This window comes from Passer domesticus, chromosome 1 (assembly GCF_036417665.1).
Source record: "Passer domesticus isolate bPasDom1 chromosome 1, bPasDom1.hap1, whole genome shotgun sequence".
Classification (NCBI taxonomy): Eukaryota; Metazoa; Chordata; class Aves; order Passeriformes; family Passeridae; genus Passer; species Passer domesticus.
In genome coordinates this window covers 123,278,373-123,304,619 of record NC_087474.1, presented here as the reverse complement: position 1 = coordinate 123,304,619, position 26,247 = coordinate 123,278,373, and the positions used below count along the sequence as shown (strand labels likewise).

Genomic DNA, 26,247 nt, shown 5'->3' with positions numbered 1-26,247 from the left:
CAGAGAGTGTAACTAGTGTATCTAGTTTTGGACTAGATATTAGGAAAATGTTATTTCCCAAAAAGTTGTCAAGCATTGAAACAAGCTACCCAGAGAACAGATGGAATTATCACCCTGAAGCCTTTAAAGAAAATGTGAATGTGGCACTTGGGAACACGGTTTGATGAACATGGTGGTGCTGGGTCAATGGTAGACTCAATGATCTCAGAGGTCTTTTCCAAACTGAACCCTTCTGTGATTTTATGATTCTGTAATTCTATAAATATTTCACACAAGACAAAACCTAGCATTATTTATATTAACAACAAGGTGAACCAGTGATAATTTAATTAAGGGAGTATAGAAGATAAAAAAACCAAGATATGGGTGTGGCAGAAAGGGAAAAAACAAAAGCAACTAATTACCACTGGTTTCAAGAAAGGCTAGAGTTTGGAAAACCATAAAGCCGACAATTCCACGGACGTTGGGGCTGCAAAAGGCATGCCAAGGGGGGCTGGCATTGCACCAATGCTTTTGCCAGGAGTGCTGAACCACCCTAGATTTTTAGATTGCCCTCTTCAAATACATTGTCTATGGGAAGACCTGGGGTCTTCCCATAGAAATAAACTTCCTTTCAAGGTAACTGTCCTCAGAAATTCAAAGAGCACAAGGTCTTTTCTTGAGGGCATTCACACTCTTTTGTGAAGCTATACTGGAGCGGCAACAGGAAGTACAGGAGGCAGCTTCACAACACAGGATTTTACGGACAATAATTAGGAGCCTCCAAGTGTTCTTGACCCTTACTCCGAGCCCATGACACAATATGACATCCAGTTCCTTAGAACACAACTTCAAACACGAAAAAAATCCAAAAGAGCAGTTTAACACTGAACCTGCATGCTATGCCAAATACGTTCTGTTTGCTTTGCTGGGTTTTCAGATGGATGAGCTCCCCAGTCTGCATGGAGGATGTGGAATCACAGCTGGGGACACATTGCGGAGAGATCAGGCAGGTTCAGGCTTGTACCAAGCTAAAGGTGGGCAGCACCACACAGGGACAGAAACCTGCTTTAACTGGCTCGGTTTGCAGAAGAGCTCCATGATTAGCTTTCTGGAACATCTAGGGGTAGGGTGTGCAAGGCCAGAAATAAACAGTCATGTGTGGCAACAGAGGAGCAAAGCCTCCCTTCAGCTGTGATTGCCACCCATCTGCTGAGGAACTGGCAGCATTCGGTGTCAATTCTGCAGCTTTCTGCAGTGCAGGAAGCAAGAGAATATACTGGCTTGTTTTGGGTGGACAGAAAAACTGTGCTCACTCTGGGAGGTGCCTCTGTTAACCAGCATGGTGTTAAAATGAACTTCTGCCTGGCTGAGATGGTCTTACCATCACAACCTTTTCTGAAAGGCTCTGTTAGAGTCCATCAGCAATTAAGCCCCTCAGGCAATATATCAGACTTTTAAAGAAGACTCTCCACAAAGCTTTGAAATACAGTTTTTCACTGCCTTGAACTTACGTCATCAATTGCTTTATAAATGGAATGGGTATCTCACACTAATAAATATTTCTAACTCATATGTAAATGCTGTTCTGATTTGATACCATTTTTACTTACTTTACGTACTTTAACTTTTGCGTACAAGACCAGAAATTACTATCACGTCATTTACTATTGCTATTTATCTTGGATGCCTAAACTTTACTCCATGCTAAGTAATTTACTTGATCAAAGTGTAGGCTGTACTTGAAAGCTGTCACAAAATCCCTTAATATTCCTGCAATTTGATGTCTTCTCCACTGCTTTATTGTCAGCACAGCAGTTTCCTTGCTGTCACCAGCAGCTTTTTCTGCTTTCCTTGATTTTTATGACAGTCTCCCAGACTGCTCTGTACAGTTTCAGTGCAGTTCACAAGTGCTGGGCATTTTGTAAACTGTGGTTTAAAGTCTCCACAGTCTCGGTGTTCAGTTACCAGTGAAATTACATTTAACTCCCAAGCTGTTTACAATTCAAACAAAAGGATTTCTCTGTACAGCATCCAAACCCGACAAAGTTACAAGCACTTAAGCTTTTTGCACAAAGATCAAATATAAAGAAATCTCCCTCCTCATATTTCCTTTGGTTGCAGTCTTCTGCATACCATATAGCTTAGCTTGTATCTACAGAGCCTCTTTTTATGTATCACATAAGCTTTTACCGATAAGCTCACTCTTCTAATCCTCTAAGGGTTCCACACAAATTCAGTCTTTTCCCTTCTAAACTTCTTAATTTCTTACTTATTCAGAAGATATTTCTACACTTGACTCCTTAAAGACTTTTTCTTTTTCAGAATAGCTGTTAAGCCTTGTACCTAACTGGCCTACTAACAAATCTGTGACTCAAAAAAAAGCTAAATTCCACGCTTTCCCATTTTCCTAAACTAGTCTTGACTGTACTCATAAGATGGCATAAGGTCTTGCAGGAGCATATTAAAAAGTCTTCAGTTAGAGCTAAGTGCCAATCTGATTCATAAACCCAGTGTCCATTAAAATTTTTTCCAAACATTTCATCTAACTGTTTTTCTATCAGATCAAGCAGAAGGTGCCTGTATCAGAATTCCCCAGACCACCCCACAGGTCCTTTTAGATCACTTCCCACTCCTTGATTCCTGAGCTTACAGCACCTGGCTGCAGCTGCTCTTCTGCAAATCCAGGCTTGGGCCACACTTCTTTCCAGAGCCTCACCACAGACAGCTCTCTTCCCATCACACTTTGCATCTGTTTTCACCTTGGATGCCCTTTCCTGGATCAGGCTCCTCCGTTTTCCCTTAGGCCTTCTCCTGTGTCATAGGTACTGCATTTTATAATCTTGGCATTGCCACGAAGCCAGAACCAAGCCTGGCACAGAGCCAGACTTGCTGCAAGCAGCATTCCCTGGAAACAGCTTAGTGTACTGAGAAACTCGTGAGAGCGAGTAGGCAGGAGGGCAAAGCAGTCTCTCCTGACAGTCAGACAGCCAGGAGCATTGCTGCATGGCTGCTGGCAGAATACCTCAGTATCCATGCTAAGCTGACCTGGAGGAAGGCAGGAAACAGGCTCTGCACAGCTCATACCAGGGGACCACGTATACCTGTGAGAGCTCTGGCAGTGTGACCTGCTGCAAGCTCCAGGACCTGGATCCTGCCCTAGTGAGGAATACAGAATTCCCACCTGGATTGCAGATTATAGCCCCTTCCTATATTTATATTTTACAGAATCACACACTTGTTAGGGTTGGAAAGGACATCTAGAGAACATCTATTCCAGCCCCTTCTGCCAAGGCAGAGTCACCTAGAGCAAGCAACACAGGCACAAGTCCAAGTGAGTGAATGTCGCCAGAAAGGGAGACAACCTCCCTGGGCAGCTTGTTCCACTGCTCTGCCAACCCCAGTGTAAAAAAGTAGAAGTGTAACTTGGTGTGTTTAAATGTACGGCCACTGCTCCTTGTCCTGTCACTGGGCACACTAGAAAGAGTCTGGCACTATCCACTTGTCACCCACTTTTGGGATAACTTATATATGTTAATGAGATTCCTTCTCAGTCTTCTGCTTTCTAGACCAAACAGGCCCAGATCCGGAAGTCTCTCCTTGTCTGAGAGATGGTCCAAACCCATAATCATCTTTGTGGACCTCCAATGTGCTGTCCCTAGTTACTCCTTCTTTTTCCTGAACTTTGGAGACCAGAACTGAACACAGAACTCCAGGTGTGGCCTCACTAGGGCCCAGTAGAGGGGGAGGATCACCTCTGTTGGTTTGCTGGCCACTCTTACCCCAATGCACCCAGGATATTATTTGTCCTCCTGGCCACAAGGGCACTGCTGGCTCATGGTCAGCTTGCTATCTACTGACTCCCAGTTCTCTGCAGAGCTGCTCTCCAGTAGGTCAGCTCCAGTCTGTCCTGGGGTTATTCCTCCTCAGGTGCAGGACCCTACACCTGCCCTTGTTGAATTTCACTAGTTTCTCTCTGTCCAACTTCCCAGCCAATCAAAATTCCACTGAATGGCAGCCTAGCCTTCAGGTGTATTTGGAGCCATCCTTTCTCCACAAATGAAAAGGAAGCATCCATAACAAAGGACCACACTATGGGGAGGAAACCTTTGAGAAAAGCTGGACTATAGGTACCTAGGAACTCTTCACTGGAATGCACTCTAAAATAGAGACATTCATCCACATTTTTTTGCCTTGTTTGGTCCACCTTCATGCTGCACACATTTTGTAACATTCTGCTTTTATTTTACATAAAATAACATTTTATTTTACATTGAATAAAGGCTTTAATAATACCCTTAGGTTTGGTATGTCTTTGCACAACCCTCCCAAGGCTCTCAGCCCAGCATGGTCAGATGGGATATAAGAATGAGCTATCCATAACTGCCACTGCTGCTGCAAACAGGACTGGATGAGGGGGTATCACAAACAAAATAACCAGAAAAGAACAGGAAATATGAGAAAAGAGAGAGAAATAAGGAAGAACCTGATTGTGTAAACCAAACTACAACTATGCACAGCTGCCCAACACACACACTGCTCCAGTCAAATGCCCTATGCAAAGGAAAGCTATCCCCCGCTGTGAAAGGCCTTGTATGGGACTCTGTCATGGACTGCCTTCCCAGCACTGACAGGGAAATGTAGTGGCTGCAGCTGGTGCTGGCACTTCCACAGCAGGTTCCCCTCAGGTCCTTTGGTACCATCCAACAGCCATCTACTCTCTCTCAGCCTTTTGGAAGCACAGACACAGCAGATCTTTTTCTTGTGCTGCAGACCAAACTCAGCTCTGAACCTGAGGGACTCCTTGTCTTTTCCACAGACACATTGCAACTGCTGACACAAAAACGGAGCAATCAGGAATGTTGCCCATGAATGGTTTCATAAACTGCCAGAGTCACAGAGAAACAAAAACTGCTGCAGCACAGCACTTCTGTGGCTGCTGACGCACCCTGTTAACCTGCTTGTGTGGCTGGAGCTGTGCAAGATGTGGGCATTGCCTGCTTTTCCACAAGTCAGCAATAACGCTGGCAAAGCAGGCATGACAATATTCTGCACTGTAAAGTAGTGTTGACAAAATACTGCTAGCCTGGACAAGGATGGGAGCTCACTAGTTCATACATTCTTGCCATAGGCTTTAAAAGGCAGAGACACCAAACTCCCTGTGCTCTAGCACACTCTCCATTTTCAAAAGGAACATTTCCATTAGAATCTGTCCTTAGCCCTCATGTAAAGGGATAAATCTGCTTTTGCTAGTAACACATATTCCTTTTCACAAGCCGATTTCATTTTATGCCTGCACCATGGTCTCTGGAAACTCATCTTACAGGTTGAAGTAATAAAGAAACCTTGCATAAACTATCTTTATACCATCTGCCAAGAGCACTTTGCAAAGATCTCTGCGGTGTTCTGGAACCCCGGTGAAGCCAATAGCACCCTGGATAAACATGAAGAACCTGATTTAGGGACCTTGGGAAAATAACATGGAAAATGCCAGACTGCAACCTTTATAATGATATTGGTAATTACAGAGTAAGATTGCTACAGAGAAACAGGCTGACAGTATACTGTCTATTGGTTGTGTGATTGCATTCAGTTATGAACAGTCTCTTCTAAAACCTGGCACAGATGGTACATAGTATCACAGAAATAAGGAGCCCTCTGTCCACCATTTTCTTCACAGTCTACATTACTGTTAATATTTTCTACATTTACTGCAGGCATAAAAATGTAAGTAGCAAGTAATAAATCCATTAATTTTCTACACCTCTGTAAGGTCTTTGCAAACTTCAGTGGGACAAAAAGCCTAGTATTTCACTTTCTTTTCATTAGCAAACCAGTTCATAAAGTTGCAGGTTTTCCTCCTTCTTCTGGGTTTCCTCCCTCATGATGGAGTTTAAAGTTCCTGTTTACTGAACACACACACACAGAGTTACTGATAGCATCAGGCAGCATTTGATGCCTAGCTATTTTGCTCATTATTGACACAAGTCTACCCTAAGATCAACCCTGTATTGCTGCACAGCTTCTTACCATTAATTATTATACAAAAGGTTGAACTGAAAATCAATGTTAAAGAAAATTATCAGTGTATCCTTTCAAGCTCCCATTCTACCAGAGAAGCAACTGCAGAGAAAAAAAAACCAAAAAAACAACAACAACAACAACAAAAAAAAATCAACAATTTGCACCTAAAAAGGAACAGGAAGCTGGAAAACATGGATGTTCTAGTTTTTGCCTAATAGTACATAAAGTTTAACCTCAACATAGTTGGAGTAAAACCCAACTACTGAATCCCAACTCCTGAATTCATATTGAATGTTTTCTCATTCTATTATCCTTTAACTTTCACTCCCTTCACATACATTTGAACTTCAGGGAGGGTACAATCCTGCAGGACACTGGATATGTAACTATGTACATGTAGATGCCATTAAAATGTAAAATGCAGAGGAGACTATAGGGCAACTTCAGTTTGCAAGGCTGGTCTCAATTTTGGCCTTTATAGCTTTTGCATTCTTGATTGTGTAAGTTTAACACTAAAAAAAAAAGCCCAAAAACCAGTTATAATGCATGATCCCTAATAATTACTTCTTCCCACAGTCACTGCCAAGATCCATTTCTACAACCTGTGTATCAACAGACAAGAAAGCTGCTCAAATAAAAAGCATTCAAACAATGCTGAATTAAGATAGTTATTTTGTTTGTAATTTACTGAAAACTAATAAAAGGAATCAGAAATAAGAACAGTAAGAAATCAGACACTTGTCCTAGTTCCCAGCCCAGATGTCCATGCTGGCTATGAAGTTTCACACTCCCCCAAAGCAAATGAGGTGCAAAGAAAAAGTATAAATTAAGACAGGTAGGCTTTTATCACATCACTTGGCTGAGGAAACACTTGGATTTGCTTCATTTTACTGAGTGAGAAGAATTCTTCGAGGAACAGAGGGGTAGAAAGTCCCAAACTTCCCGAATCACTACGACAGAAAAAAATAATTTCTCAGCAATGATGCTCAGCACCGCTAACAGTGAAATTCAGAAATTTAGCGGCAATTTATGCCAACAGCAACTTCCATCAGAAACTCCTTCCCAGCGTGCCGGGCGCCTTCGGCTCGGGCTCGGGCTCGGGCTCGGGGTGCTGCCCTGCGGGCAGAGCAGCTCCCTCGGCCCCGCCGCTGCGGGCTCCTGGCGCATCTGCTGCCTAGAGGGAGATGAGGAAAAAAACCACCCCAACCACAGAGCTCAGGAGAGCCAGCGGGCGATGGCCGGCGTGGGCTGCCGTGGCTGAGCACGGCAGGGAGCGGCAGAACCCTTCACGCTCCTGCCGGGAGCGCGGCGGCCGCGGGGCAGCGGGACATGCCCAGTGCGCGCGGCGGGCTCCGCCTCCGCCTGACCCGGATACAGACGGCGCTGCCTCCCGGCCGCGAGCGTGGAGCCGGCCCGGCGCCGCCGCAGCAGCAGCAGCGGAGCGCCCCGGCCGTGCCATGGGATTGTGGTGACTGCCCGGCCCCGCCACCCGCCCGCCCCGCGGCCATGGCCCCCATGGGCATCCGCCTCTCGCCGCTCGGCATGGCAGTGTTCTGCCTGCTGGGGCTGGGCGTCCTCTACCACCTCTACTCCGGCTTCCTGGCCGGCCGCTTCGCCTTCTTCATGCTGAGCGAGCCGGCGGCCGGCGGGCCCGAGACGCCCCACGGCTCTGCGCCCGGCGGCGCCGTGGACCTGCGGGAGCTGCTGGCCGTGTCCGTGCTGGCCGCCGTCAGGGGCGGGGAGGAGGTGAAGCGGGTCCGCGAGGGGAACGTCCTCAACGCCAAGGCGAAGGGGAAGACGCGAGAGGGGGCCGAGGAGCAGCTGACCACCGGCGACCTCCTCTCTAACCGCAGGATGTTCTACCTGCTGAAGGGCGCCTTCCCCGCCGTGCAGGTGGGTGCCAGGCGCCCTCCGTGGGGCGGGGGCTGCTGCTCCATGGGCCTGGCGCTGGGACTCCGCTGCTGGGATCCCGCTGTGGAGCCCCGCTGTGGAGCCCCGGAGCTGTGGAGCTCCGGCGCTGGGACCCCGCTGTGGAGCTCCGGTGCTGGGCTGCTCCGCACCGGCGGCTCTCCGGTCTGTAACCGCCAGCGGGAAGCGCTGCCCTCGTTTGTGCTCTTTCCTTCCCCTCCCGCTGAATTTGTGGCAGTGCCACCTCACGCTCCTCGCCGTGGGTGTTGGGTTGCAGGGGAAGGAGTTGCGGCGTGTTGCAAGCGAAGCCACGCGAGGTGAAACAGCATCAAACACCCCTGGCATGGACGGGCGGGGGAAACACCAGGTCTCGCTGTTGCGGATCATGAGCTCTGTGGTTAGGGATACAGGCAGTTGTGCAGCGCAAATTCCGCCTACGGTTAAGATGCAGAGATTAGGAACGCCGTTGTTCGGTAGTTATCCTTCCTGCCAGTTGTCCTTCCTGCCGTCAGTTGTGGGGAGAGCCAGGGGCGGGAGCCGCGACTGGGAATTCGAAGCTTAGGAACACAGCGCTGCAATAACCCAGTGTTCAGTGCTCGTGGCTGTGGGACAGCTGATAAGCATAGCTGTGTCAATACTGTGCATCACTGCCTACTGAGCAAAATGAGTTTACTTTGCTTTCAGAGGTGTACACCCCTTCCTGCTCTCCTTCACTTCTGGAAACTGGATCTATCTCTTAAGGTTGCACCCTAACCTTTGAACTTTATTTTAAGGATTTTTTGAGTTTGTTGACATTGTTTCTGCTTTTACTTCAATCAGTGGGAACTTGCATCTTTTGGTGTCAAATTCCTTAGCTTTTTATGGCCATTTGAAACAGATAGAAAGCCCTAAGTCTGAATCTCAGAGATGGTGGTTGCATGCTTCTGCTGGATGGGTTGAGAGAAGAAATAGCTAAGTCCAGTTTTTTGGTTATTGAGTTACTATTCGATTTTTTGTAGCTGTTTTGAAAGTTCCGTAGAAAAATGTGTAGTTTTTTGTGTGTTGGCTTTTTTGGGTTTTTTTGTTTGTTTGATTTGGTGGAGTTTTAAAGTGTTGTAAAGAACTTATTGAATATGAAATCTAGAGGAAACAATAAATTATTCAGTGTTTGAATTAACTTGAGATGTGACTGATCTTCCTCTACAGGATGATTATGCAGGTTCTGAAGATTCCTGGATTGTGTGTTGGTGACAAGGCACCTTCACAGGCCTAGTGTTAAAGGAAGAAAAAGTATTGACTCCTGTTCTCTTACATTATTCAGTGCCCTTAGAGATCTTGGCTTTACAGCTTAGCTGGCTTGAAATCTCTATGCTTTCTTCCCTTTCACAGATGGAGGGACTAATCTAGATGTAAGAGTTGTCTGTGCTTCTTGAGAAGGCTGGGGATTCTGTCTGAATTTGAAGAACAGAGTGAACTGTGTATTGCTTGCTCTGTGGTCACATGTAAACTTGCTCTGGAGCCTGGGATTCCTAGCAGTGACAGTCTGACTTGTGTCTTTCTGGCAGGGGGTGTTGACTTTGAACACCTACTTTTAAAAAACTTTGGTACTCCCTTTTATTTTTCGCACAGGTGATGTGGCTGCTAGTCTTTAAGAATAAACGGTACTTTCAAAAGTGCAGATGTTCTCAAAGGCAGTATAAAACTGAAAATGTGTGCATAGGTCTGTGGAACTGGAAGACACCAGGTATCTGTCTTTTCTTTTTCCCAACTCCTCCTTAGATTGACTGAGCTTGAGCACTGAGGATATCTGGGATGAGTGTACTTGACAAATTTTTCAGGTGATCTGGAGTTATTCAGTCTAACAGATCAGCTGTGGGACATTAAGAATCCTGAGAACATGATGGGGATAATAACAGCTTACCTCATGTGGTGATAAAAAATACTCACTAAGCTGTTGATATACTGATAAGACATTTTTTCTCTTGAAGTCCATGAAGAAGATGTATTCATAAACATTTGCCCAGACTAAAATAAAAGCTTTATTTTACTGCTATATACATACTATGTGTGCTGCTCAGGTGTGAAGGCAAGGTATCATCTGAGTCTACTAATCCTTCAAGTATAACTTCAGAGCAACCCATCTAAAACTGCAGCTCTTTCATAGAACAGACCTGCTGAGTCTTGGCGTGAATATAAGGATTATAGAGGATTTTCTGAAGCAGTGCAAATTGCATAATGTAAGAAATATCTTACTTTATATTTGTAGTTTTATCCCCCTGTACAGAGTGACACTCCAGAATAAAAGATGCTGCTGAAGTCAAGTAAACCTCCTCTACTCTCCTTGCTTGAGAATGATGCTAATAAAAGCTGTCAAACAAAAACTGCAGTAATTCCAAGAGTAAGCTTATGCAAAATGCTTATTTTCTCACATCCCGAAGTTCTTGAGCTTAACAGGAGTACCTCAGTATTTAAATTGTTGCCAAATGGTGCATCCAGGAAGAAGATGAACAAGCACAAAAGCTAGGTGCTAAAATATGCTTGTAAAGCAAAGGAAATAGAGTTGTTCAGTCTGGACAAGAGAAAGTTCCTGAGAGACATTACAGAGCCTTTCAGTACCTGAAGGGGGCTGTAGGAGACCTGGAGAGGAGTTTTGTGCAAGGGCATGTATTGACAGGACAAGGGGGAGTGGCTTTCAACTGGAAGAGGGCAGGTTTAGATTGGACATTGGGACAAAATTCTTTACTGTGGAAGTAGTGAGGCACTGGACCAGGTTGCACAGAGAAGTTGTGGGTGACTGCTCCCTGGAAGTGTTCAAGGTCAGGTGGGATAAACCTTCAGCAACCTGGTTTAGTGGAAGGTGTCCCAACCCATGGCAGGGGGGTTGGAGTGAGATCTGGAAGGTACCTTCCAGCCCAAACCATTCTATTACTCTGTGATTCTCTAAGAATAACTGTGGCTTTCCAATATTTCAAAATAACCTAGTGAAATAGTCATTCAACTGAAATAAACTTAAGTCAGTCAGCATTGTATTCAAAGGGAAAGCATGCAAACAGTCTTTCTGGAGCAGATCTGAATCTCTCAAAGTGTGGTTATTAAGAGAAGATAGAAGAGTTAGGCTTCTCACATGCAGAAGCTGAAATAAATCTGGAAGAAGCCTTATAATACTAAGAGATAGGATTTATAAAAAAAGCCCTTTCAAAATCTGAGGGGAAAAAATCCCACAGAAAGTGTTTGCCTTTGTTCTCTTGAGTAAAGGTATTGTCTTCTACAGAGGAAGAGGAACTCCACTGCTGACATCAGCTGCTCTGTTTGATATAAATAGATGCATTTGCATCAGTTCAGAATTCTCAAGGCTCTGTTAGGTAAGACCAAAGAGGAGCAGCTCCAATTGTGTTTTATGACTGTGTAGATTTAGTTTAGATTTAGTGGTGGTGTTTTTATATCCTTCAGAAATAGACCTGGGAAAGATAAGAGACAAAGGGGCAAGTCACTTACTGCTGCCTTGGGTATTACCCAGTGTTGTCTGGTTGCACTTAACATCCAGCAGTAAATATTTGTATGTGTGTTCAATTAAGCATCTTTATACAGTTGATTTTAAAATATACTTAATGTTAAAACATATGCATTGCTTTTTCTTGGTTAAGTTCTCAACTGCAGTTACAGGCTTGAGGTGTTACTTTTCCTGCATATGTTGTCCTTGTTCATTTGTCATGCTAAGAAAGAGTTAAGTTCTGATCCAGCTGTAATCATACCCTCTGCTGCTTTCATTTTTTATTTATTTTGTTTGTCTTTTCTGGGTTACTTTTTTCCTGGTTGGTTCTCCATGCAGCCTTATTTATTCTTGTGGTGACACAGTGGTGGTGTGATAAGGACTAGGGTGGGAATTAGGTGAGGAGATTAAGGAGATGCTTGACCTGGCCTGCTGCTGGGGAGGCATTATTTCCAAATTCAGTGATAGACTAGCCAGAAACACTGGTATGTTCTGCTCAGGAAAGCTTCTGTGAAGAAATGATCTCATAATACCAGGGTTTCAGCATCATGCCTTAGGGTCTTACTCTTTTAATGAGGCCTGTCCAGGGATCAATGTCAGGATCTTGATAACTGATTGTATTCCAAGTAAAAATTTAAAATAAAAGTTATTTAAAAGAAAGGTTTCTTTTAGGGTATTTTAGGAATACCCTGGTTCATTTCCCACTACAGTCCATCTCCAGCTGAAGGAGCAGCCCTGCTTGATCACAAAGGCAGAAATGATTGACAGAGACTGTTCCTTAAACTTGCAGTTTGACCAATTACCTCTTGTCCTCTAACTGAAAAAGCCAATTTTAAAGTGACCCACACGATTCTGCTATTTCACTGCTGTGCTATGCTAGAGTTATTTTCAGAGGATGCAGATTTCAGTCTTATCAGTCAGATTGTATACTGCCCTACATTTTCATTTTGTGCTGTTTTGGCTTCTTTTTGTTCTAAAGTTGCACCAGCTATATCTCTTGTTTTCTAGTGTAAATACTGAATAGAGTTTCATCTTGTTTGCTCCCTTTTTTTTGTATTGTTACTGTGGTGGAAATCAAGTCGTCTTCTGTCCCAGTCTTTGTCTTTGAGCATCTTTTTATGAGTCTTGTCACTATTCTAAATCCAAATGTTCTTATGTCTCTTTCCCACTTAAGACTGATGATAAATACCACATTTCAAGCTTATGCATGATAATGCTGCAATCAGTGCTTGAAATGAAACTTTAAGAACATGTCACTTTTACTTTGATTTTCTCCTAAATTAATCTGACTTTTGAAGATTTATGACTCCAAGCATTCCTTTTTTTATCAGGCTATCTGAAGTACTGTCTGGGTTTCAACTTGCTGTTTACAGGCTTCTGATCACAGTGCCAACTACCATACCTAAAAAACTGGAATTTCATCTGCGATGGCAAGCTCTGTAACTGATACTGATTCTGTGTGAAAGATAGGTGTGTTAAAGAAGTAGGTTTAAAAAAGGAAATACTACTTAAATTTTAGAGGTGTTGCACTTCAGTGAGTAGGTTCAGTAATTTGTCTTTCAGACCCAGTCAGCATGGGTTTAGGAGGGGTAGGTCATGTTTAACCAACCTGGTCACCTTTTATGAGCAGGTAACCCGCCTAGTGGATGCAGGGAAGGCTGTAGATGTTCTTTATTTGGATTTCAGCAAGGCCTTTGACACTGTCTCCCACAGCATACTCCTAGATAAGCTGGCAGCCCGTGGCTTGGACAGGAGCACTCTGTGCTGGGTTAGGAACTGGCTGCATGGCCGGGCCCAGAGAGTGGTCGTGAATGGTGCTGCAGCCAGCTGGCGACCAGTCACCAGTGGTGTCCCTCAGGGGTCTGTGCTGGGGCCAGTCCTTTTTAATATTTTTATTGATGATATGGATGAGGGTTTAGAGTCTTTCATTAGTAAATTTGCAGATGACACTAAGCTGGGAGCATGTGTCAAACTGTTAGAGGGACGGAGGGCTTTGCAGAGGGACTTGGATGGATGGGCAGAATCTAATGGGATGAAGTTCATTAAGTCCGAGTGCCGAGTCCTGCACTTTGGCCACAATAACCCCCTGCAACGTTATAGGCTGGGGATGGTGTGGCTGGACAGTGCTCAGGTGGAAAGGGACCTGGGGGTGCTGGTGACAGTCGGCTGAACATGAGCCACCAGTGTGCCCTGGTGGCCAAGAAGGCCAATGACATCCTGGCCAGTATCAGGAATAGTGTGGCCAGCAGGAGCAGGGAGGTCATTCTTCCCCTGTACTCGGCACTGGTGAGGCCACACCTTCAGTGCTTTGTCCAGTTCTGGCCGCGCAGTTTAGGAGGGACGTTGAGATGCTTGAGCGTGTCCAAAGGAGAGCAATGAGGCTGGTGAGGGGCTGGGAACACAAGCCATATGAGGAACTACTGAGGGAGCTGGGATTGTTTAGCCTGGAGAAAAGGAGACTCAGAGGTGACCTTATCACTCTCTTCAACATCCTGAAGGGTGACTGTGGTGAGCTGGGGGTCGGTCTCTTTCTCCGGGCAACAACAGACAGAACAAGAGGACACAGTCTCAAACTGCACCAAGGGAGTTAAGGAGGAAGTTTTTCACAGAAAGAGTGGTCAAATACTGGAATCATCTGCCCAGGGAGGTGGTGGAGTCACCATCCCTGAATGTGTTTAAAAAAAGACTGGATGTGGCACTTGGTGCCATGACCTAGTTGAGGTGTTAGAACATGGGTTGGACTCGATGATCTTAAAGGTCCCTTCCAAACTAGAAATTCTGTGATTCTGTCTTTTCATGTTGTGAGAATAGCCTCCTCAGGTCTTAAGGCTTTTAATAAAGTTCATGTTCTTTTGACCTGGATGATCTTTGCAGAACCCACTGCCAGTGGGTTTCTAAGTAAGAAGTGTGAATGTTAATCTGAAATCTCTGTAATAGGTGTTGTCTGGAGATGATGCATCTTCTAACATGGGTTCCAAATGATGCCAGATGACTTATGCCCACTCTCTCTGCATAAAAATGAAGTTAGACTGTAACTTTATGCTAATGAGTTCTGTGATTATCTTTTCAGATGCAATTACAAATAGTTTATTTGGCTTGTTTGTACACTGCGGGTGTTTAATCTATTATCTGAGCATCTGGAGAGCTGAATTTCTTAGTGTAGCCACTCACAAACAGTAGACGTTTTTTGTGTATTATCTATTTTACTGGTTTTACAGCTCTTGTGACAAGTAAGTCATCTCTTTCTCTTTGCTGACTTGGGTCTGTATAGAACTATTATGGAGAATTTTGCCATCTATTGAAACCACTTGTGTGAGCTAATGAACAAGTGGCTTTATTTTCCTGGTCTAAAATTCTAGTTGTTTCTGCAGGTTACCGGTGGAAACAGTGAATCCTGTGATCCGTGCTGATTTCCTCAATTCCACTTTTGTTGTTTTCACCAACCTCTATTCATTGTAAGTCCGCAGAAGCAGAGTTGTCATTGGATATGTCTTTGTCATTTATTAAATCCTGTTTGTTTCAGTCTGCTTCCTGCTGGCTTAATGGCCAAAGTCACCTAATGAGTGTTGATAAGCACTAATTGAGCTTCTTGACATTTAGACTTGTCCAGATTCTTCTTTGCATATTCTGTCATCTTGTTTCTGCATTAAGTAACTTCTTGTTGCTAAAATAAACGAAGATGTAGTTGATGATAGAGGAAAACCTCTGTCTGCCTTGATTTAGGTGCCTTGAAAAAGGCATGTGTCCTTTTTCAGTGTTGTGGTATAATTATAGAATACTTGTTGTTTTCTGATCAAATCAATGGCAACATGAGACCAGTGGGTTTTATGCCTTTATTTTATACATTTGTATGATTTTATACCTTACACATTTATATACAAATATGCTTTATAGTTTTAAATTTAATTAAAAGTTAGGACTTTAAACTTATAGTTTCTAAACTTAATTACCTTTTAATCAGTTTTGTTTTTATTTTTTTTTTCAGAAGACCATATGATTCTGCAAGGTCTTCTTTCCTTTCGTAACAAAATCTGCCCTACTAAAACAATGTAAATTTAACCTTGGCAAGAGGGACATTTTTGAAAGGCATGAAGATCATCTGTAAAAGCTTATTTTTCCTTTCTAATGAGTTGTGGTAATCTAAGTAGGAAAAGGACCTTTTCAAAAGCAAGCAGCTGGGTTTAAAAATGTCAATGTGTTGAATAAAACCCAAGTTTTTTTGGTTTTTTTTTACAATGCTGGTAAGGCTACTATTTAAATTTTTTAAAGCTTAAAGGAATTTTGAATTTACAAAAATAAGTGGTACTTTGATTCCACAGTTTGCATTATTTTCAGAGTTAAGTAACCTAAGCTTTGAAGAAGCAGCTTTCATTTGTAGTGAAAACTGCTATTCACCACCCCCAAATCTGAAAGTTGGAAGGGAGGGATCATGAATAGTCCTGGATGCAGGTGAGCTAAGTCTTAGTGTGATCTTGGTGTGAAAGCACGCCCCTCCCTCTGTAACAGATTCTGGAGCCTTGTTTTGTAACCAGGGTATATTAGATATTTTCCTCAGATACTGGAAATAATGGTGCTTTGAGTGATTTTTGCTCTCCTGGAGAGTGCTCTCCTGTTGAGCATATTGATATGTCCTGACTTGTCTAGTGGGTGTTTACATTCAGAGCTTTTGGCATCTGATTCCTTCACAGGATATGTGTATGTACAGATGCTGTGAGAAGCTGAGACAGCTTTCACCTCTGATACATTTGAGGAGGAAAACAGAGAAGCAGAGCCAAAGGAGGTAAAACAGTCAGTGTAGCACAGTGGGGCTGTAGGGCTGCTCTTTGGTGCAGTGCAGTGCAGCAGCAGTGTTTGAAGGGGTCTCTAAGTGGGGGAAATCCCAAAGACTGCTGGTTGAACCACTCTCCTTGGAGTTGGGACATCTCTGAAGCACAGTCACATAAGAGCAAATCAATTACAGTCCCATGCAGCTATCTCATAGGTCAGTATGCCTTTCAAGGTGTGTAGTTGTGGGTATTGTGGAGTCATAAAATGACTGGTGTTGGAAGGGATAGTTGTATCCTGTAGTAGGTAGGAATGCCTTCCACTAGACCAAGCTGCTCAAAGCCCCATCCAGTCTGGTCTTGAACACTTTGAGGGATGAGGCATCCACAGCTTCTCTAGGCAACATTCTCCAGTGGCTCACCACCCTCACAGTAAAGAATTTCTTCCTAAAATCTAAGCCAAATCTCTCCTCTTTTAGTTTGAAACTGTTTCCCCTTGTCCTATCCCTATCTGCCCACGTAAAGAGTTATTCTCCCCTTTTTTATAAGCACTATTTAAGCACTGGAATGTTGCCTTAAGGTGTCCCAGGAGCCTTCTCTCCCTTCCAGGCTGAATAAATCCAGCTCTCAACGTGCCTTCATAGGAGAGGTGTTCATCCCTCTCATCATCTTTGTGGCCCTTCTCTGGACGCACTCGAAGAGGTCCACACCATTATTATGCTGAGGACTCCATACCTGGTTGCAGCATTCCAGGTGAGGTCTCACCAGGGCAGAGGAGAGGGGGAGAATCACTTCCCTCCATCTGCTGGCCATGCTGCTTTTTTGATGCACCCCAGGAGGTAGTTGGCTGTCTGGGCTGCAAGCACGCATCTGTGATAAACTCCAGGTGTGTCTCTGTTGTGCTGCTCTCAGTGAGTTCCCTCAGTCTGTACTCATGCCTGGGATTACCCCAAACCAGGTGCAGCATCTTGCACTGGGACTTGCTGAACTTCATGAGGTTCTCATGAGCCAACTTCTCATGTTTGTCCAGGTCACTGAGGACGGTATCCTTTCCTTCTGTTGGGTCAAGTGCATTGCTTGGCTTCTTATCATCTGCAAACTTGCTGAGGGTCCATTTGATCTTACTATTGTCATTGATGAAGATGTAAAAGAGCACCAGTCCCAAAACAGAGCCATGAGGGAGACCATCACTGATCTCCACCTGGACATACAAGTTGTTGACTCAAACTTCATGGCTGTGTCCATCCATCCAATTCCTTATCCACTGAATAATCTTTAAATCCGTGTCTCTCCAACTTGGAAGATGTGATGTGGGACCCAATCAAATAATGGAGATGTGATGTGGGACCCAATCAAAGGCGTTACAGAAGTCTAGGTAGGTGACACCAGCTGGTCTTGACACCCTTGTCAACTGTTGCACTCACTCCATCTAGAACGCCACCAGGTTGGACAGACATGTGAACTCTTAGTGGTTGCTCTAGACATTAGTACAGAAGGTATATGTAATTATAAGGTATCTTCCACCATCCACAGAGGACATCTTTCAGTCACTCAGAAAGATGGTGTTGAAATCACTGTTGGTTTATTGTTTGGAAATGTTTGCATTTACTTTTGTCTCTCCACTTCTTTCCTCCATCTCATGTCGGGTGGATATAGGTTGCAAAGTTGAGTCTTGGGCATGCGTGATCATGATCTTGGGCATGATAATCACTGGTGAAGTGGCTGTGTAGGTCATGCACCAACAAAACAAAAACAATCACCTATTAATGTTTTACTAATGTTCCCCAGTGCACACTCCAGGCTTGCAGGCCTCCAGGCTTTTCATTTCCTTGGTCCCATTCAAATCAATAGACTTATCCATTGAGTCATAGAATCAGAATGATGTGGGTTGGAAGAGACCTTCAAAGGCCACCTGGTCCAACCTTGCAATGAGCTGAGACATCTTCAACTCAGATTGCTCAGAGCCCTGTCCAACCTGACCTGGAACACTTGAGGGATAGGGCATCTACTACCTCTCTGGGCAACCTGTTCCAATCTGTTTTTTAAAGGTAATACCAGGAATACTCTTATGCTCATATTCTGACTGGTAAATGTTAACTTTTCTTGTTACCTGAACTCTGTGTGGGGATGTTGTTTTGGTTTCTTTGTTTGGTTTTTTTTTTTTTTTCAACTTGAGTAGCTTATTTGGTATTTTTATAATAGAGGTGTGATAGTATTTGTGTTGTGCTTTTTATTTTCTAATGAAACAGCACTAAGATTTGGATTTCAGAGGATGTGTGTTTGTGTATATTTTTTCACCTTTGATGAGTGAATTCAAAGACAAAACTACAGTTGTGTTCCACTCTTTCAGACCAAGAAAAAGCCTGAAGTTGTGCGCCATGCCAGGGATAGCTAGGTAGTATTCAAGCAGGCTTTTTGGGTGATAAGCTGCCACAAAGACTGCATGAAGTGCTGTTAGGTACTAAATCAGCACAGGGCAAAGAGCCATTGTGAGGGTCCCTCAAGTCTTTGGGCAGCCAGGACTGTTGGGTGTTCAGAGCACTGCATTTATCCAGACAAGTTTGTGGTACACTGGTCTTGCTTCCTGTGTTCCTGAGCAGATCTGTGTTCCAGTCACCAGCATGCTGGACAGGAGTGCTCTCTGTGCAGAGGTTTCCGAAGGCTGGAAACTCCTGGCTGTTTTGGAAGGCTCACCATGGACTGATCCTGGTGTTGGACTTCTGCTGCTGGCTCCCATGAGCAGCATCCCTCATTGTTATGGAATTTCTGCACCTTATGGGCTGGTTTTGGGGAAACTCTGTACTGGTGAGATGCAGCCACACTGCCTTGTTTAGGAAATAATGGTTTGTGGGTTTTTTCTTTTTAACTTTTCAGCAGTATTTCATGCACTGATTTACATATATTTTATTAAACCTTTGTGTTTGATGCAGTTCTTTGTGAGGAGGGCTTTTGCTTCAAGCATAATTGGGAATATTGCCAAAATGTAGTTAACCTTCATGTCAGTGCTCAGCTTCCAGAGCTTCCCCCGATGGGCTTTTACACCTTACAGCTGTAGGGCAATTAACCCAAGAGCATCTTGCTTAAGTAAGGTCTAGTGCCTGAAATATCTGGCCTTGTGATTGTCTTTCTACCACAGCTACTCCTAATTTCTGAGTGAGGATTTGGGATTGCAGTGAACTTATACCCATATTGCTTGAGAAAAGTTTAAAGTGTAAGGTCATGGCCTCTGGAGGCTGCCAGCAAATGAGAATGACAAATAGGAACATGGAATTAACACAGAGGTGTGTTTTCCAGGTATATTTTCCTTCATTAATGAAAAAAAACCCGAAAAACCAGGAGGAATAAAAGAAGTTTTAAATGTTGGTGAGCAAATATTCAGCAAAAGCTACAGAGTAAATGGTCATATAAATGGAAGAATAAGTGACCCACTTTGGGGGTTTGTTTTTGTGGGTTTTTTTACTTTCTCGAGATGTCTTTGCAACCTTATCACTCTTTCCCCAGTTTTTTTTCTAGTGGAATAATCATGTCTGTTGAGAGAGACTCCTCATGAGCATTATAAATGCTGCAGTGTCACAGCACTGCTACAAAATCTGAGCTAGTAGGTGGTGTTTCTCTGAAAACAGTACCTTTCAGATAGTTTCAGACTTTACATTCTAGTGTACTGTAACAACAGGTTTAACAAGATATTCTTGCTTTTGAGCATTGGTTCCAACCCTTTAACTTTGTGGAGGCCCCTTTCTTCTGTTGAGGAAATGTTTTTTTATGATAGTATGTCATGTGCTGTAGTGGAACTTAGACTGCCCTGGGCTATGTTGAGACTGCCAAGTCTGTGGAACTACTCATCTTGACTTTGCAGGACTGTTTTCCCTGGGGGAAAATGCAATCATCAGGTTTATTGTATAGTGACAGATGTTTAATTTGTAAATGTCACGGCAACTTCAAGAGCTCCGTGTTTGGCATATAGTGCTTCAAATATTGGTTTTACGTGAGAAGACAGCTATGATGTATGGCTGGAGTTGCTGAGTTCTGCTTCCTTTTTTTGTTTGGAGCTCTCTTGGAGAAAATGGCCCCTAACCCTTGGCTAATACCCTGTTACAGTTGAGGTGTGTGTGATGCATTTTCTTGTCATGATGGGAGTTATGTAAAAATCCTGCTCATGAAGTCTGTTACAGTCAAATGTAGTCTGATAGCTCCTTCATTTTCCTTGTCTTTCCATGTCATTTACCTACAACTTTTGGGACAACTGTGTCTCTGGTCATCCAGAAATACTGTGCTACTGCAGTCACAAGGACGTTGTGTTGGGTTTTGCAGTATGTTACTCCATTCAAGAGATTGGTGCTGTGTGCTCCACTAACAGGTCAAACTCTGCTTGATGAAATGCCCTCTGGTGTGGAGTAAAGTTCATTAAGCTGGGTAGCAGGTTAGGCTTAAATGTGACTTTTGACTGCTGTTAATAAATGTTCTTCCTGGGCCATCTTAGGACCTTACCCCAACCTACCCTAAAAATGGATATGGGATATTACTTACTTGTTGGTGAAATAAATTCGTCTGACAGTTGTGTAGTGGTTAAATTCAACTGAGCTGCTTAAATTTCTACTTTTTACTCAATGCTTGCAGCAGGAATATGTACATACTATGATTTCTTCTTGTCCAAGTCATGCAGAGTCTGCACAATATCTGGTGATAGTATATCTTTACATTTCCATGTGCTTCTACGGGTCTGTATAAATTGAATTTTAGACCCCCTACTGTCTGTGTATTGTATGATTCTCCAGAGTCAAATGTTCTGCTTGTAGTACTTGAAGCAACTGCATTTAAATATTGATTTTAAAAAAACGTGATTCATACTTGGGGAATGTTCAGTAGAGAGACCTGCAGCCAAAGCAACAGTGTCCAGCTGTGCTGTGGTTCACAGTAAAATTCTGGATTATGGTTTTGCATTGCTTATCACATGACCATAATAATGAAAAAATTCCTGCATTTGAGGTGAATGAAGGAAGATAAAATATAAATGTAATAAACCTGTAATTTTCCCAAGTGTCACAGTTACTGTATCTGATATGTTAATGCAACTGCTTTTGTTGTCTCACCACAGATAAATTCTGAGGAGCGTGTTGATACAGCTGATCAGGAGACGGTCTCCTGGGATCACAGTATTCCTGAAGACATAAAGCAAAAGATACAGCCTAAAGAGGTGCCAGCAGAAAGTGTCACTGTCTGGATCGATCCCTTAGATGCTACGCAAGAATACACAGGTAGCTGATTCCTGTTGACAAATCATGTGTGTAATTCTGATGTTTGCCTTTTACACTGGAGACAAGATAGTAAGTATTTAAAAGGACATCTCTTGTTAAAGTGTCTTATGTCAAAGCTAGCGTGATTTAAATGAACAGATTGCATCATGAAATCTCTGTAGTTCTCAATTTACAACATTTGCTTTTATATATTCCAACTCTGAAATTACTTTGGTATCCTTACAACTAACTAATTGCTATAATAAATGGTAACTGTCAATTACAGATTATACTGGAATTACACGTTTCTTTATTTTAGTCATTACTGTGGCAACTCTGAGTATCTTAGATTTTTGGTTTTGTTTATTTAAAGGTAATACTAAGTAAGTATCCTATTTAACTTGATATAAGTAATTTTTTGTTGTCATTTTTCAAAAAAGCATGCATAATTCATCTTCCCCCTTTTCAAATGTGTTAGAATGTCACATAAGCAGTTCAAGGCAATCCAACTAAAATTCTTGCTGAAAAGTACTAAGGAGCAGCTAGAAAAGTGGGATTTTTTTTTTTTTTTGTGACTAGGTAATTGATACAATTATCCTTTCCAGTGGATATTCTTTGGTTTTTGAATTATCATTTTTGAGCCAATTAAGATAGGAGGTGAGGCAGAGAAGGGAGAATGGAAGGCACAGATTGCTATGAAAATACATGTTGCATAAGACACAGCTGTTAGATCTGGTAGGAGCATTAGATCTAGTAGGAGTATAGGTTACATCTACTGAACAGGAAAAATTGCTGGAAACCTGAAAAGTCTTCAGAGTCTTTTGAAAACTGAAAGGTAATTTGAAGATACATCAAAGTTACATAACTGCAAGAGGCAGAATATAAACTAGTCTTCAGAGAATAATCTCCTGTCTATTTTCCTTTTGTGTTCTTGGCATCTGATTTTAAACTTGCTCACTTTCTTGTTTTGTCCACAGAGGATCTTCGACAGTATGTCACGACCATGGTTTGTGTGGCTGTAAATGGTAAACCAGTAATAGGTGTGATACACAAGCCCTTCTCATCATACACAGGTATCTTCACGCCTTCACGTATTTCCATGACAGTCAGTCATAGTATTAACTGAAATTTGATGTTTGAGAGAACATCTCTAGGTATAAATGAGAAAATAGTACCAGTAGCAAAAGGGCACTACAGCAGACCACACAATTAGAGCTGTAGATGCATTCCGTGCTACAAAAGCACAAAGGAAAATGCTGCCCTTGTTTAAAATAAAAATGATGCATTTAAAACAAATTAACTGAAAATATTTTAAAGTGCTAAGATCCCTTCAGTTAGAGTGCTTATAACAAACAAAAAAATAGTTAAGCATATAAATACTGACAGGTTTGATGTGTGCTTTCAGTTTTTAGCAAAAAGAGTGCTTTGCTCATTTAGCAGAATAGCTTGGGTCTGTGATAATATACCCAGGAGCTGCTGCTTATTTGGTGTGAATAAAAAAGATTGAATAAAAATCTTAATGACAGCTGTTTGTGTGCAACAGGCAAGACTGTCTAGCATAGCCTTATTGATTATCTGACATGTTTTTAATGCCACGGCTGTGAAGTAATTAATTCTTTAGTATTAATGATGTAACAGTGAGCATTGCTGCAAGTTTGGCAATTTGCATGCACTTCTGAAAGCTTCAAAGTAGTTTAAGTATTCATGTCTTACTGTGTACTTAAAACAGGAATTGCTGTTTACTTTTTCCCTTAGGCGATGCTGACCTCTAGAGTTCTGAAGTTTTGCAGTAGCTCTGGCACAAAAACTAAGTCTGAATAAATGCATTTTTTATTTGTTGTTCTTTTTTTGTTCGCCAAACACTCAACATTTTGTGCTAAATACTTTGCTATCATATAAATATGAATTTAATTATCAGTCACTTAAGTATGTACTATATTGCAATATGCTTCAAGAATCTTAGAGGTTTAGGAACATATTTTTTTGGGTATCAGTACCTATCTGAAGAAATGGGTTTTTAGCATTGTAATGTTGAGAATTTGTCTCTGATAATAGCAAAGTGTGCGATGTTCAGACAGGGAATCAGAGGAGATGCAATGAATTCTGTCATTCTGTGTGACAAGTATTCATTTTCCAAGCTGGAAATACTGATATGCTTTGAGTCAGATTATTCCTAATACTACCACACAAACACAAAGCAATAAAGGGCAGTAGCATTGTTATTACACAGAGCTCAGTCTGTTGCCAAACAATCTGGTTCTCTACTGAGATGAAATTGCTGGGTATTTTACTAAGTAAATGTCAGATTAATGGTTAAGGGATACCACCTACCAAGCTTGGCTTTGAACTTCATGATGAAATAAGTGGGAGGTTGTGGATTCTAAATTCCGTTCTCTGAAACACAACATCAAATATTTTTCTTTGTAGCACTATCCTCCTGAGCTTATTTCCTTCTTGAGCATTACTATCCTTCTGAACAAAACGGCTCCATAGCGTATCTGCTTTAAAGGGTAGTGGGGCTTTTTGTTCTTACATAAAAACATTGTCTGAGGAAATACTGGATGTATTTTTGACTAGGAGCCGTCCTTTTAACTTTGGTGGCTTTCCAATTACAAATTCTATATATTAACTACGTTGTATTTTTCCTTCTTATTCTATTTTTTGGAAGTATTACACAAGACCAGTCAGGCTTAGGATAATGCCATATGCACCAATGTGTGTGGCCTCTTTGTGTGCACCCCATCCTCTGTCAGCCCTAACTTTCTCTTTTACAGTAGTGAGAGATATTCAGTCAGAGGTATCAATTACATATTGTTAAATAAGTACCCTTTTATCCTTACACTTAGCAGAGATTGTTTTTTGTAAATCTTAGTAGAATTTTTGTTTCTCTTGTAGCTTGGGCAATGGTGGATGGTGGGTCAAATGTAAAAGCTCGTTCCTCCTACAATGAGAAGACTCCAAGGATTATTGTGTCCCGCTCCCATGCAGGAAAAGTTGAGCAGGTTGCACGGCAGACATTTGGAAATAAAACTGTGATAATCCCCGCTGGTGGAGCAGGTTTGGTTCTTTAAGCATCCTATCCATGTTTTGCTTCTGAGTGTTTTAATGGTGGAGCTGTTACTAGACAAAAGGACGTTCTGTGGTGTCTTCTCTTTTTCCTCTTGCTAAATGATCTTCACATCACTGAAAGCAAGCACTTGACAATAGGGACAGAGCTTTTTCTGTATTTAGGAGCCTACATGCAAACTTGGTTCAGACTTCAGGCTGTTCACAAGTCAGTGTGTTACTGAGTCTAAGCCTGGGCCGGCAATGTTGTTGTGCTCCCTTCATTGAAACACTGATGTGTGTTCATGGAAGGCACTCATGCCGCAGTGGGAGAAAGAGGGTTGTGTGACCACAGGTACAATCATGGAAGAAAATCTGTTGGTTGTTAGTTAGCTGTTGGTATGGTTGATTTTAAAAATAATTAAGAAAAGGACCATTAAAGTTTATGTCAAAAGAGAAAATTAGTATCACTAAAGTCCATTTTAATCTGCCTAATACTCAATTTAAAGAAATTTTAGAATATTTTTTACTTACGCAATGTCCTTGTGCGTCTTACTGACAGAATATAAATTGGAGGCACTAGGTTTTTTTGCTTATTTTTGCAGAAATGTATCTTTGTGTCTTTAATGCCAAAAGCCAGAGTTCCCTTACAGATTGTTTAGTCAAGAAGGTCTTGTATTGCTTCTTGATAATGACTCTAAATGACAAAGAAAGGGAAATTGTAACTGATTATAGCAGATGACTCTCTTTAAGAAGATGAAGAAATGAACAGATAAATGAAACAAGAATATTGGTAGAAGAGTTGAAAAATTGAAAAAACTCCATAAAAGAATACTGTTTTAAGCAATTACTTTGTACTGTGTAATGAATAATAACGGGAGATGCCCTGGGCTGATGTACTTTATTAAAAAGTGGTGTATACATCTTCCTTCTATTGTAGTAAAAAGCCAGGGAGAAAAAGATAGACTTGAGCATGATACAGAGATTGAGAAATGAATGAGTAAACATAAGAGCAGAACTATATTTGAGTGTCTGGTCTTGTTTTTTTAATGTGTTTTGACAGGAAAGCTTGGTTTAATTTTTTTTTTTACCTCTGCCCATTTCTTCTAGGTTATAAAGTGTTGGCCCTCCTTGACGTGCCTGAAAAGAATCAAGAAGAAGCTGATGTGTATATCCATGTCACCTACATTAAGAAGTGGGACATATGTGCTGGAAATGCAGTGTTGAAAGCGTTGGGTGGCCATATGACCACCCTGACTGGTGAAGAAATTAGTTACACTGGCTCAGATGGCAATGAAGGAGGACTTATAGCCAGTATCAACATGAACCATAAAGCACTAATTGAAAAACTTCCAGATCTGGAAAAAACGTCACACAAATAAGCATGACTGGTGGAAAAGTACAAGTTGTGCTTTTGTAGCCTCCAGATGCTCTGTCTGAAGAAGCAGGTGTGAAAACCTGCTGGAAAAGATGCACAGCAAAGCAAAGCAGTTTGGTGTGGGTTTGGGGACTATATCTTGCATTGGGTTTTGTCAGTGGTGGTATTTAAAAATAATAAAATAATAATAATAATAATTGGAAGTAGGAAGAGGATGATGGTCTCACACATCAGTTTCCATGTTTTATTTTTTTCAGGCTGTTTTCATGCAGTTCTTATACTCAAGGTGCATTTACCGTATATATTGGTGAACTAAAGAAAAATCCTTTTTTTTTTGTAAAATAACCTAAGCATTTCTCACAGGAATTTCTTGAAACCTTTTACATCTTATTGTAGTTTTAGTGATTCCATAATAAATTAGGTAGGAAAAAAAGCTTGATTTTTACA

General features: G+C 42.1%; 1 protein-coding gene across 1 annotated transcript; it reads left to right on the top strand.

The window, feature by feature from the left end:
- The first annotated feature begins 7,106 nt into the window (after positions 1-7,106).
- BPNT2 (3'(2'), 5'-bisphosphate nucleotidase 2) lies at positions 7,107-26,028 on the top strand. Its single transcript, XM_064387013.1, has 5 exons — positions 7,107-7,896; positions 21,239-21,398; positions 22,355-22,450; positions 24,273-24,434; positions 25,533-26,028. Exons 1-5 carry the CDS (start codon positions 7,333-7,335, stop codon positions 25,802-25,804), a joined length of 1,254 nt encoding a protein of 417 aa, XP_064243083.1. The 5' UTR covers positions 7,107-7,332; the 3' UTR covers positions 25,805-26,028.
- Positions 26,029-26,247: the final 219 nt, after the last annotated feature.

Excerpts from the sequence above, each read along its gene's own strand:
- BPNT2 (XM_064387013.1), top strand. The coding sequence starts at position 7,333 with ATGCCCAGTGCGCGCGGCGGGCTCCGCCTCCGCCTGACCCGGATACAG. Across the intron at positions 22,451-24,272 it reads GCCCTTCTCATCATACACAG|CTTGGGCAATGGTGGATGGT; the intron begins GTATCTTCACGC and ends TTTCTCTTGTAG. Across the intron at positions 24,435-25,532 it reads AATCCCCGCTGGTGGAGCAG|GTTATAAAGTGTTGGCCCTC; the intron begins GTTTGGTTCTTT and ends CATTTCTTCTAG.